Below are 13,168 nucleotides of genomic sequence, written 5' to 3'. Positions count from 1 at the left end.
GCTGAGGTGCAGCAGCAGCAGCGCGGTGCTCAGGTTCATCAAGATCTTGGAGGGATAATCTCTCCGCAATTTTCTAATACGGAAAAAAGGAAGATGTGGAGAACGAATAGTGTAAATAAAATTTTTAAGGACAGGCAGTAAATTCATATCTCACACAGCAATGCAATGGGTTAGCTTGCACCATCTCCAGGATCTGGTTCCACGAGGGGAGGGCGAATGATATTTGCAAGCATTTGGAAACTGAGATTTTGTAAATATTAATTTTATTTCAAAATGGTTTCTAATTGTTTAAATAATTGCCAACTGGTTTCAACAGCTTGGTATTTTTTAAATCTAGAAAAACTATGGTCATAAAAATGGTATTTTTGTTAAAAATAGTTTCCTTAATTTTTTTTTTAAGTTTCTTGATTTTTAATGAGGTGAAGATTATTTTTAAAACAAAAAATTCTGTTTAGGTCTAATGTTATAATATTTGTGAAGCAAATGTACCATGCAAAAAACAATGAATGCAATGTTTATTTACTTACATGTTAATCATCTTTAACAGGTTTAAATGCATTTTATCAATAGACATACACTAATTATAAATTAAGACTCTATAGCTAGACAATTCATGCTGTATGACATATCTTAGAAGAAACCTGAACATTAAAACTGAACTACCCCACACAGATTTGCAAAGTGCATGAAAGTTTTTAAAAGCTGAGGCAATTTCTTATTCACATTTTAGAATAGTAAGCACTGGGTTTGGCCGATAGGAAATACTTACTCGAAAGCAACATATGTCAGGAGAGTTGCTGCTGAAAAAATAGCAGATATTCCACATCCAATATAGGTGATGAAGGTGAGAATTCTAGTGTTTCTTGCATCTATCTGTGAGGCAGTTCCTTGAAGGTCCTATACAAAACATGGAAAGCAGCTGTGAGAAATTCTTTTCTAAGGATGCTTTTGTTTTATTAAGAAGTCCTTTGCTAGGACTTAGAATCTCAGCTCAACCTTAGGAGTAAAAAACAGTGTAAATCAGTATTGAAATTTCCATTTATAATACTCTTGTGGATCACTCCATGAAACAAAATATAGCAGTACTGAGGGAGTTACAGATGGTTTTTATCTATCACCTTGTTACCCACGCTCTTTTCACAGTGGTATATCTTGAAGAGCAAAACCACTGGGTTCCCCAATAGAAACTGGAGAGGCGATCCTTGCTTTGCACATAGTTATCAAGCCCATTCTTAACATTTGCAGGGTTGAGGGCACAAGTTCAAATGGAAGCCCTTGTGGCCCTCATGGCCAAATCCTTGGGTGAGTCCTTTGCCCAGTAGGGAGGAGCTCAGCCAGCGGACGACCAGAGGCTGGTGCTGCACTGTGGCTGTCAGGCTCTGAGAGTGGTGCTGAGGCTCCTAACTGTGCTATCCCAAAGCTTGGTAGGTATGGGGTGGGTGGTCTTTATCTTTTTTTCATAAATGAGAATCCATTAAGACTTTTGGGGTCATAATTTTTATCTTTATAGACCTGAAAAGTAATACATAATTATAAGCTCATAATAAGATTTAAACAATTTTGAAGAAATTACTGATTATTCAAAGTAATGGGAAGCCAAACTTTGTTAAAGGCACCATGTAAAATGTTAGGGGGTGCATGTCGAGTAGAAAGAAGTAAACGCTTTCTAGCATATTAATAAGAAATATTCACTTCACTGTGTTGAGGCAGACTTGCAAAGTCTGGGCTTGGTAGAAAAACTGTCCTTTTCTACCTTAATTGGGGAATTGGGATAGGGATAAACCTTGAGACCAACCATTCAATCCCGGCTGGAGGAGAAAGAAACCTCCATTATGCAGATGTTCTAAAACAGAGCTTTCTTGAAGAAGGGACATCCTCCAAAAAGAATATCTGATTTAAACTTTTAGGTGTTAAATTATGAAAAAACATTTGTGTTTTAAGTTTTTCATTCTATTTTCTATTACTTTTCACCAAAAGGTCAATAAAACCTGCCAGTCACACTAAGGCCTCCAGTAAGGGGTGTTTGTTGTATGTACATGTGTGTGAATTGAAGACATAGACTTAGTTCCAGGTTTGGCTGATGTAGTAAGTAGCAGGGACAGCACCTCTGTGACACCAAGAAAGGCACAAAGTGACAAAATTCAGCAGGTGCATGGGCTCAGGGTTCGGGGGAGGGGGGTTCTTCATCCTTTCTAGGAATCCCTCAAAACACTGCAGGAAGGGGGATCCTGTGTCACATGGGGTGGTATTCGAGTCAGTGCCACCTGACTCACAGATAGGTGACTTCCACCAATATTTCAGTGACTCCAAGGTTTCATTAGGTCAGTGAAATGGTCTTGAGGAATCTCCAAGTGACTTGCCATTACTGCTTGAAAAACCTATGCCATTACTGCTTGAAAAAACTAGGCCAGGCAGTTGACCTGCAAACCACAATTAAAGCCACAATTTAAAGTGTGAAGTAAGTAAAAAATGCTATTTACTGATGATACCAATTTACACCCCATCCTCATACTGCTTTGTATTTTTAGAGAATGAAAAGTACACAAACATTTACTCCTCTGAACTACCCAACAATTCCTCTGATTGTTAAAAATATAAAAATCAGTCTTACTACAGAGAAATATGGCAGAACCATTAAATTCTTCATACATTGTGTATTAGAAGATATAATTATGGGTCGGAGGTACATTTTTTTAAACTTCTCATATGGCAAATGTGTCATGGAGCAATGCAGACTGGGGATTTCTCGTACGAGTGAGTAAATAGTTTGTAAATCAAGAAAGACTCTGAAGAAAGTCTTGGTGGTCTGGAAAGCTGAAAGGATGTGGGCACATTGCCAGAAAGGATAAATTCTGGAAAATTTTCCTTCCAGCAGTTTCTAAACTCACAAAACCAGCCAAGGTGGAAAGCGGAAGTATAGCACTAAAAAGATGCATAGAGCCATCTGCATATAAAGCTAATTATTTAATCAGTCTACAATAGAAAAAGTCATACCGAATCACAAACTCATAATAAATTTAAACAATTTTGAAGAAACTACTGATTATTCAAAGTAATGCAACGTTAAATTTTGTTACATATAAATCGTTTCTAAACAGCGAATTGTGTTACTGTTATCTATTATCTAATATTAGACTTACAACACAATCATGCTCAAACACACACACACCTGCACACAAATACAGCTGAAGTAGTTAAATCAATTAAGCTAAAGCTTATATACCTGAATGGGTAATAGCACATTTTGTGTATAATGAGTAATAATGCATAGTTGTTTTCTGAAAGAATGTTCTCATTTTTGAAGAAAAGAGAAAATGGAAGAAAACAGTATTTTTTAAAAATCACTTAGTGAAAACACACTACAGTTTAATTGTTCATTTTCATGCTCTGGCGGTAAAGGAAAAAAATATATTTTGAGAAAGTTAAGAAGTTATTTTCTGTGATGGTCACCCTTTTAAATGACTTGTTCTTATCCTTCAGAGCTTTTATGTACTGGGTTGTCAGGAAAATCACAACTCGCAGGATTACCATAGGACAATAGACATTTACATTGACTGAGTGGATACATGAGCCAAATACTACATCACACGGTCCTCACAGCTTCCTCCCAGTCCCAAAGGAAGTGGGCGTAAGACTTAAGGGAGGGGATAAATGTAATCTGATGTCTGTGATTCCAATGCATACAGCTTTATTGCCTCAGCACACATTTCCCCCATCTTCCATTAAAAAACATATGTGCTCTGATCCCTTTATGGAAACTACACAGAAACAATGGCTCTGCTAGGATCTGAAGGACACACTACAAGAAAAGTGTTCGCTGCCCTAGCTGGTTTGGCTCAGTGGATAGAGCATTGGTCTGTGGATTGAAGGGTCCCGGGTTAGATTCCAGCCAAGGGCACATGCCTGGTTTGCGGGCTCGGTCCCCAGTGCGGGATGTGCAGGAGGACACACACACACACACACACACGTATATATATGTCCGCAATAACTCAAGTATATCAGATATAAGTAAAGGTACAAGTCTGCGGATGAATTCAAAAGTTTCATGGTGCTATTCTTGTTTCTAGAATTACTTATCAACAGTGTTAATGCTATGGGAAAAAAACTGGGTTCCTTTTCTGCAATTACTTTTCTATTTAAAAATATTTTTATTGATTTCAGAGAGAAAGGGATAGGGATAGAGAAATATTAATATCAATGATGAGAGAGAATTGTTGATTGGCTGCACCCCACACTGGGGATTGAGCCCCACAACCTGGGAATGTGCCCTGACCAGGAATCAAAACCTGACCTCCTGGTTCATAGGTTGATGCTCAACTACTGAGCAATGCCGGCTGAGCACTTCTGTATATTTTTAATATATGATCTCTGTTACTTAGATTCTTCATTAAGAATCAAGATTCATGGTACAGATGAAAATTATCAGGAAATAATTCCCCAAACACATAAGCTCAAAAAGCTGACTCACACAAAAAAGTATGCCTTCCAAAATTATATTATTTCAAAATGAGTTTCAAAATCCTCCCCTACCATCAGAACTCCAAAGTGTGTGAGGTGGTTACACAGGCAGATCGTCTCGCTCGCATCTGAATCTGTGTGAGCAACACATCCCGACGTGTTCCAAAATCCAGACCCTTCTGCAGGGGGAAGTCAGCAAACAATAAACACAACGGCAGGTCAGTTCCTCCTCTATAATGGATGGTATCTTCTTTAGAGAAAATGCCTCCATGTCTCCTGCCTACAGTTTATCTGTAGCATGCATACTATTTAAAGCTGAATATTTTTTTAAAAAAATATTTTTAAAGTATTACAAATAGTAGTACATATGTCTCCTTCCCTCCCCTCCCATTAATCTTCCCCCAGCCTCCCCTACTCCCCCGGCACATGCCTCATCCCCCCACCCCTGCCCCCAGTGTCTTGCGTACATTGGTTATGCTTATATGCATGTATATAAGTACTTCGGTTGATCTCTTACCCCCAACTCCCTCCAACCCTCCCCAGCCTTAAGATTCCTGGAATCACACAGTGTTAGGGCTGGGTGGGCAGCTAGAGATGATCTTGCCAGTGGTTTTCAAGTGTGTTCCACTGAAGTGCTTCAGGGGTTCTGCCAAACTTTGATTCAAGTTTAATTTCTAGTATATTATAAGGCAGACTTTCCTAAAAGGGAATATTCCTTTTCAAACACATTATATACGGATGAAATCTCTAGAAATCAACTTTTTTCCCCCCTCGGGTCAGTCAGTCTATGTTTTCGTGAAGACATGAGACCAGGAAGGCCTTTCTTTGAACATGTTAGCATGGACGTGGCAGTGGTGCATAGTGGCAACTTCCGATAAATGCCTTTAATACATTTGTCCTGACTTTTATAGTATGCTGTGGAATATGAGCAACTCATGCATTTGAAGAAAGTTTTAAGAATGGAAGATAATATCATTTTAAATTATGTATCTAGTAAATCAGGAACTTTTCAAAACTGTGCAACTAAAAATTAAACAAAAAAAACCTTCCAGGTGTGATCGAGTATCGAGGAAAGAGGTCTGGACATCTGCAGGCCACAGCTCTGCCAAGAAGCAGGGTAATCCCAATGGGGACCCCAAGGGAAGGTGACCCTTAGGGGGTAGAAGTGGGAGGTTTCATCTCTGGTCCTTCCCTTCAAAGAGATCTCCACACCTTACACCTCATGTTCGAACTCTGAATTCTTGCCTTTGTCTCCTGATTGTCGAACGTCATTCAGGAGGCAGCTCACTTGTTCCCAGTGGTACACAGCTATTATAACCATCCCTATCTTTTAGCCCTGCAGTGGGCTTTCTCCCATACTCTGAGGGCCACAAGCTGGATTTCTAGTTATATGCCTTATGCACATCGCAAAACCTCCTCAGAAGTGTCCTAGAAGCGTGAGACCAAGTGTACATTGATGTTCACCTACAACGGCAATATAAATGTTACTCTATTTTATAAATAACTGAAATAAAGAGGTTTGAATTTTTAAAGAGCCATGCCTTTCTACTTCCTCTTGCAATGAATAAAAAGTTTTAGAAATTAGAATTTAGTTCCCAAGCTACCCAAACTAACATTTTCAGCTCAGTTGCTATCACACTTATATTGTGACTCACTCTGGTTTGGGGTGGAATGAAAGGGGGTGTCTAACAAGTTTAAAAGTCAGTTGTTATTAAGATAGACAATATATTTGAAAACTTACCATTCTTGTTCAGATCCCAGAAGGCACAGATGGGATTAGGCACTGCCTATATTAACGTAAGAATAAAAATATGAAGTTGTGTTTAAAATAAATGGAAAAATCCTATGGTTTGGATATGGGAAAAGAGTAAAATGCTAAGGTTTGCACAAAGAAATGGGTCAGCATTAGTCGTACCAACAGCACCTACGAATGACAGGCGATCCAGGGGTAACCTCCGCTCACACAGACTTCAGGTGGAAATCAACTAAAACCGCATGAGGAATTGTGTTACTCATTTACCTAAAGTTTACTATATATGCCCCATCATAAAATGCTGTGCATTTAGCAAAATTCTTTACACTGTAATTTTACTTCCTCTTTAAACTTCTCCTTTATGTCTAGTATAACCCCAAAGAATTGAAATTAGGGACTCAAATAGGTATTTGCACACCCATGTTCACAGTAATATTATTCACAATAGCCACAGGTAGAAGAAATCAAAGTGTCCATGGATGGAGAAATGCATAAACAAAATGAGGGAGATATGTATGTATGTATGTAAGTATGTATGTATATCTCCAATGGAATATTATTCAGACTTAAAGAGGGAGGAAATTCTGACACATGCTATAATATGGCTGAATCTTGAAAATATTATGTTAGGTGAAATAAGCCAGTAATAAAAGGACACAGACTGTATGATTCCACTTATATGAGAAATCTAGAGCAGTTACATTCAGAGACAGAGAGAAGAATGGTGGTTACCTGGGGCTGGGGAGGGGCCGGGGAGTTACTCTATGGGTGCAGTTTCAGTGAGAATATGAAACAGTTCTGAAGATGCACGTGGTGATGGTTTCAGAACAATGTGAATCTACTCAATGTCACCAAACTGTCTCCTTAAAAATAGTAAAATTTGTTTTATATATTTTACCACAATAAAAAAAAATTGTTGTGGGTAAAGTAGCTGGGAGCTGAAACAAAGGCGGCCAGAAGGTAAAACAAGGAGGTCGAGGGTTTCGTGACAAAGCAGAACTAGTGAGTAGGTGACTTAACTTCCACGCCTCAGTCCTTATCAGCCAGCTCCCTTCCGCCCGCCTTCCTGCCTGCCTCATAAATGCTGGAATCGTGACTGGGAACCTCCATAAAAAGGGGACTAACCCGTGCCTGGACCACCTGCGACAACACAAACCCCCATGTAATTTTTTCGCGTAAACAGATGATTGCCAGGGTAATAGAGCAATTAAGAAAGCATTTGCCAAGATTTTAGACAACGGTTAACCTCTCAAAACTTACGTCAACCCTGTCACCCCGCTGTGCCCTCTGTAGCAATGATCTTGACCTTAAAAAACAACCAAATGCCAGGTGGGAAGGGGGGAAAAGGTGGAGGGATTAAGACGTACAAATTGGTAGTTACAGAATAGTCACGGGGACGTAAAGTACAGTACAGGAAACACAGTCAAGAATACTGTAATAACTATGTATGGTGCCAGGCGGGTTCTAAATTTATCAGGGTTATCTAATCACTGGGTTGTACGCCCGAAACTAATACAATATTGTACGTCAACTGTGATTGAAAAATATATTAAAATTAAAAAAACAAAACTTTTAATGGCAGGAGAGTACAACTGCATCTACATCTAATTTATCTCAAGGATATACATCACTTCTTAGCAACAGGTGCCCTTTCCTTCACTCCCATTCTCCTTCCGATTACTGAGTCCTAGATAAGACAGATTTCCCCTGATTGCCACCGTTTCCTGTGATATTAGAGCTCTACGTGTTTATCCATTCCCCCCTTTCGGGAAAATTGTTCCCTTCCAAAAAAGTGTCAGTTACTTGTTTTCATGTAAAAGAAACATCCCCGTCTTTCCCTGAAACAGTCTGCTTCGACTCCATCACTATTTGCAGTGTTTTCTTACCTGGTTTCGTGTGTGTTTGATTTTAATTTGAACTGGATCCTTCAGGTTCTGGACGGTGATGTTTCCAATACTGCATGCCATCACATAACTCACTAAGGTGCCTTTCTTGGTCTCTACATCCTTGTAAAGAAAAAAAAAATGGGTATTAGTCAAAAGTACACACTTTCATTCCGCTGTTCCAAAATAAGCAAGCTGTCAGCACTTTTTACACTTAAGATCTTGAATTATAGAACATCCTGTTTATAAGTTCAAATCGCTGCCTTTCCTGAAAGGGCTTTGCTATTTCCCTTATTATAATAAATACGTTTGAGAGAACATTCTGAGCCAGAGCAGCAGGCGATGGCCATAAAACTTCATCTTGATGGCTGTGACAGACGCAGCCAGTTACCATCTGAAACAATGCACCACCATAAATAATATAAACTCATAAAAAGCTGTGAAACAATTAGGTCACTTCCCTGCCCTAGAAAACAGATGAAGTCGTTTTCCTTTGGAGAAGCATGAAGAAAAGATTTTGTGGAAAATAAAAACCAATTCATCTTTCACACCCAGGCTGAAAGCCGGACGGGTTTACTGATGTGCCTACATGTAATGGGGTAAAGCTCCATTCAGACCGTCCGCCTTCCCTGACTCCATACTTGCTGTAGCTTCCACTTCAGAAACAAGGTTGCTAGGAACTCAATTAGTGAATCTGAGCAAAACGATTGGGACCACAGATTCTCCAGCGAGATACCTCAACTTTCTTCTTCCTCTTGTGTTTCTTGTCAAACCTCCTGAAATTCCCTATTGCAGTTTATAAACGCGGTTGTTTTGGAATAATTATAGGATTTCCTCTATGCCAAATGAATCTCAGCATCTAGAATATAGCTTTTTATTACTTTTGCGTGGTCACTCTCAGTAAGTCGGCTATTGTTTGGGGCTATTCGGCCTTTCCTTTAAAAAAAACAAACCTCGAATTTTGTTACCTATGTGAAGAGAAAAGCATAGAACCCTTAAATTTGCTTTACTCTGCTATGCATTCACTTTAAAAAACACACACATATATTTCCTAACAAAAACATTGACGGGGAAATGCCAAAGGAGAAGGAATAGATGGTATGGAGAAGGTAAGTCTCAAAATGAAATAATGACAGATTTTTACAACTCTAACAGTTGTCCTAAATCTTTCCTGCTGGGCTCAACCTGCCCTCTAAATCGACAACCCCCTGGCCGAACCACCATTCACATTTTGTGATACCTACTGCATTTTATGTTTTGTTTTAAAGGTGACATTATTGTAAGCCTCAAATAATTTTCACAAATGCAGGTTTTTTTTGTATTCATAGCTATTAAATCCTTCCGAGTGATGACGGGTAATTACATTTTAATCTACTCAAAAATTTTATAAAGCTTGTTCCTAACACATTTACTGATAAATTTTTAAAGTTTGGTGATGAATTACTATAGATTATTCCATGTTATTCCTTTTACTTACTGGTGGTCTACTTTGCCGTTGCTCCACACATGACATGCAGGGCAGGCCTGTTAGAAACCAGTCAAGTCTCCTTGAGACTGGCTACTTTCTCTTACATAGGTCTCTCTGTTTGATAGACACTGATATCTTCAATATAATAGATACGTTTTTTTTAAGGCTGAGTAAAATTGCCCTTGATGGGGTTGTGCTTTCAAAGGCAATCGGAGGTCACCAGTGTTTGCTGGCAGTGGACTTCCTAGTATCTAGAAATGATGCCAATAAAAATGATAATATGTGCTTAGCACAATGCCACCCCAATCTGGGAATGTGTGAAGGCCAAAGTTCATTGGAAATACTAATGGGAAAACTGATTAAAGCCAAGAATGCTGCTCATTATGTAAACAGTGCTTCCTGTTGAATTAAAACAAAACAAAACAAAACAAAACAAAACCTTTCCTTTGGCACATGATTTCTTTAACTCTAAAGATCTAAACTGCTGGAGAGTGTTTAAATAAAATAACAAAAGAAATGGTAAAGAGTAACTTCTCCATAAATTCCATTTATACTTGCATCAGGCAAGTCTTAATCTAATATCTGACTTATTAAAAATATTTAAATGAACACATCTATTCATAAGCATGCAATTATCTGTAATCAAATAAAAAACTTAACATGCTTCATTTTTCAAAATATAGGTTAATTTTTCTACGTCATGATACAATTCCATGGAAGCTAAACTTTTATTTCCCTTTAGAGCAAAGGAACTCAATTTGCAATGGAAAAAATAACAGTTTAATGAATACTTACCTGAAAAAGTCCAGTTTTATTGAAGAAAGTAAACTGTGCTCTTTTAACTAATACAGAATTTTCTTGACTTAAGTTCTCAAGTAAGTTTAGAGGCAAAATTACAGAAGCCAATGGATCCATATGTCTGCTCTCAAAATCCATCTGTCACACACAGGGATAAATTGGTAGAGTAATCAACATGAAATCGCAATGATAAGTATCGCCTTGGCTAGGACCAGGGCTGCCCTTCCCTCCACCTGTCACTGCCCTCCTGGTGAATCCCCTATGGACAAAGGCATGCATCTCACTGGTTTTCCCATGTGTAGCAAAACAGGAAATGCATGGATTTTATCTAAGGCAACTGAGACATTTAAAAATCAGTTAACATTTCCAAATATAAGAGTTAGATTTACATTAATATATACTTTTAAAATATATTTTATAGATTTAAGAGAGAGAGGAAAGGAGGGAAAGGGGGAGGGAGAGAGAGAAACATAGATCAGTCGCCTCATGCACGTGCCCTGACCAGTATCAAACTCACAACCCAAGGATGTGCCCTAATGGGAATCTAACTGTGCACTTTTTGGTGCACAGGATGAGGCACAACCTACTGAGGCACTGCAGCCAGGGTGACAATAAAATTTGAGCTTTCTCAAAACATGAAGTGAAAAATAACTACCAAAAAAAAAAATGAGTTGATTTGTTTGATTGCTAAGAATGAGTATCACCGCATAGAGAAGCAGTTGAAATTTTATGAACACTTGGATGCCATTTTTCCTGAGCCCACAGATCAGGCCAAAGAGTGTTTGCTAGCAAATAGACTCGGAATGAGACTGAGGCTGACCGAGTTTTCACTCTTAAAATATCAAATAGGGTTACCCTGAAGAGCCCCGAGTTTAAAGCAGAATAAATTCTGCCTCACGTCCAGATTTGTCAATATTTTATCTTGGCTTTTCTCCACAGTTAAGAAGTATGCCATGCCACCGTGTGTCTTCCCATGTTAAGGGCACTGTTTCAATTCTTTCATTTGCCCACGTGTCTAACACTGTCTAGCACACAGTAGACACTTAAACAAACATTATTTGCCCAAGTGTCACTTGAGCAGGTCAGGTAGGTCTTCATTATTCTGGCCCTAGCTTTCCTGTCCAGCCTCACTATCACTTGCCTTCCCAACCTTCCACATCATTGGTTCTCAAAGCACGATCCTCACCAACGGTATCGGCCATACCTGGGTACGCATTAACACTGCAAGTTTTTGAGATCCACCTTGGGCCAATTAAATGAGAATCCCTGGGAATGGGATCCCACCCTCTGTTTTGACAAGTTCTTCAGGTTTCTAATTATAACCCTCACCTGGGAAAGCCACTGGCAAAGAGAATACACCATGCTTCTTCCCACTTTTGGACCCTTAATGAAGTTCTTTCTTCTTGATGAACTTATTCCCAATCCCCATTCCCAAAAGGGTGGACCCCACTAGTGCTTTCATACTTAGTTCTGCTATCACCTGAAGGTAAACTGCCTACCTCTATCATCCAGGTTCTGAAAGTGTATTCCCTCTATGTGGTCACATACCGTAGTTGGCATTCCAACTTGACAACCATCCCTCAGACCAGCGTCTCCTTGAAGAGCAACTTGTAAGTGATCATAAAGTTTTTATCTATCTAATTAAAGTTAAAGAAACTACTAGCTCTTACCTGAAAATATGACTCATTATTTTTTGGAAGGCTGATGCTAAAATTTAAAGCTTCACTAGTCCCTGGAGATAGGGATGATATTCCAAGAGCCAAATTCCGAGTTGTAATATTCACATGTGGTGTGCTGTTTAGGTCTATCTTGAAAGCCAATTCATCAATTGTTTTTAAAGCTCTAAAGAAATGACAAATAATACCACCATTAAGTGACATGTTTCAGGTACCTGCACACACATGATTTGTTGCCAGACAAGATACAAAACAAAAAATAATTGTGTATTTATGTCTTATCTCACAAAATTACCCAAACGACAATAATAGCACTTAATACACAGAATCATAGTGATGAATACATCCTCAAGAGAAAAACATAGGCTTTAAGCAAAAATCAACAATTAAATCATACTAAGCAAAGTCTAATTTTTACCAATTTTAGTCTTTCTTTCCTCATATAAAGAATATGTGTCCTACTCACAACTGAGTAAGAATCAAAGAAAATAATGTGTAAAAGTATTTTTTGAACTACAAAATACTGTAAAAAATAGTTTTGTAATTATTATGTAGCTAAGGTAAGTTACCTACATAATAAGTCATTTTAACAAATATATAATTTTGATCAAAGAAATTTCATTGAAAGGAAGGAAATAGGTAAAATTAAGTATCTTAATAGCAATATCTTAAGTAAAATAATTAAAAAAAATTAAATTATATAAAAATGGGTACATTTTCTCCCTTGCCGGGAGCCGGTCCATCCTTGCTGTTTCAAGGGACCTGGCATATATGGCATATTGTTCTTAATATGTTTGGTCACCTTCTTGGCACTATGTGTTTTAACCAAGGTCACCTCTCCGAGAAAGGTTGTTTCCCCAGGTAGGGATTTTCCCCTGAAGTTAGGGAGGGAATAAAACCTATTAACTAAATGCCAGGCGGGTAATTAATCACTTTAACTACGAACAATCATGCTTACGCTACATAACCTTTACTCCCTGGAATGGAGATAAGAAACGCCCTAACCTTTGGAATAGAAATTGATAGGATTGGAATCAACTGGTATAAATACAGATGTAACAAGACAACAGGACACAGAACCTAGACACAGACCCTAGCGACAGAACCTAGAGACAGACCATGGCAAAAGATA

General features: G+C 38.4%; 1 protein-coding gene across 1 annotated transcript in view; it reads right to left on the bottom strand.

The window, feature by feature from the left end:
- Window positions 1-13,168, bottom strand: part of ADGRG6 (adhesion G protein-coupled receptor G6) — a 133,192-nt gene that overhangs the window by 20,552 nt on the left and 99,472 nt on the right. The window contains exons 14-20 of the mRNA XM_006755376.2: window positions 12,031-12,202; window positions 10,358-10,498; window positions 8,098-8,217; window positions 6,200-6,245; window positions 4,531-4,637; window positions 770-897; window positions 1-73 (exon numbers count right to left, since the gene is read on the bottom strand). Coding sequence (XP_006755439.1) covers window positions 1-73; window positions 770-897; window positions 4,531-4,637; window positions 6,200-6,245; window positions 8,098-8,217; window positions 10,358-10,498; window positions 12,031-12,202 — 787 coding nt within the window. The remainder of the gene's footprint in view (window positions 74-769; window positions 898-4,530; window positions 4,638-6,199; window positions 6,246-8,097; window positions 8,218-10,357; window positions 10,499-12,030; window positions 12,203-13,168) is intronic.

The sequence above is a fragment of the Myotis davidii genome, unplaced genomic scaffold, assembly GCF_000327345.1.
Source record: "Myotis davidii unplaced genomic scaffold, ASM32734v1 scaffold292, whole genome shotgun sequence".
In the NCBI taxonomy this organism is placed as follows: domain Eukaryota; kingdom Metazoa; phylum Chordata; class Mammalia; order Chiroptera; family Vespertilionidae; genus Myotis; species Myotis davidii.
The sequence above is the reverse complement of the archived record's forward strand: the minus strand, read 5'-3'. Positions and strand labels throughout refer to the sequence as shown.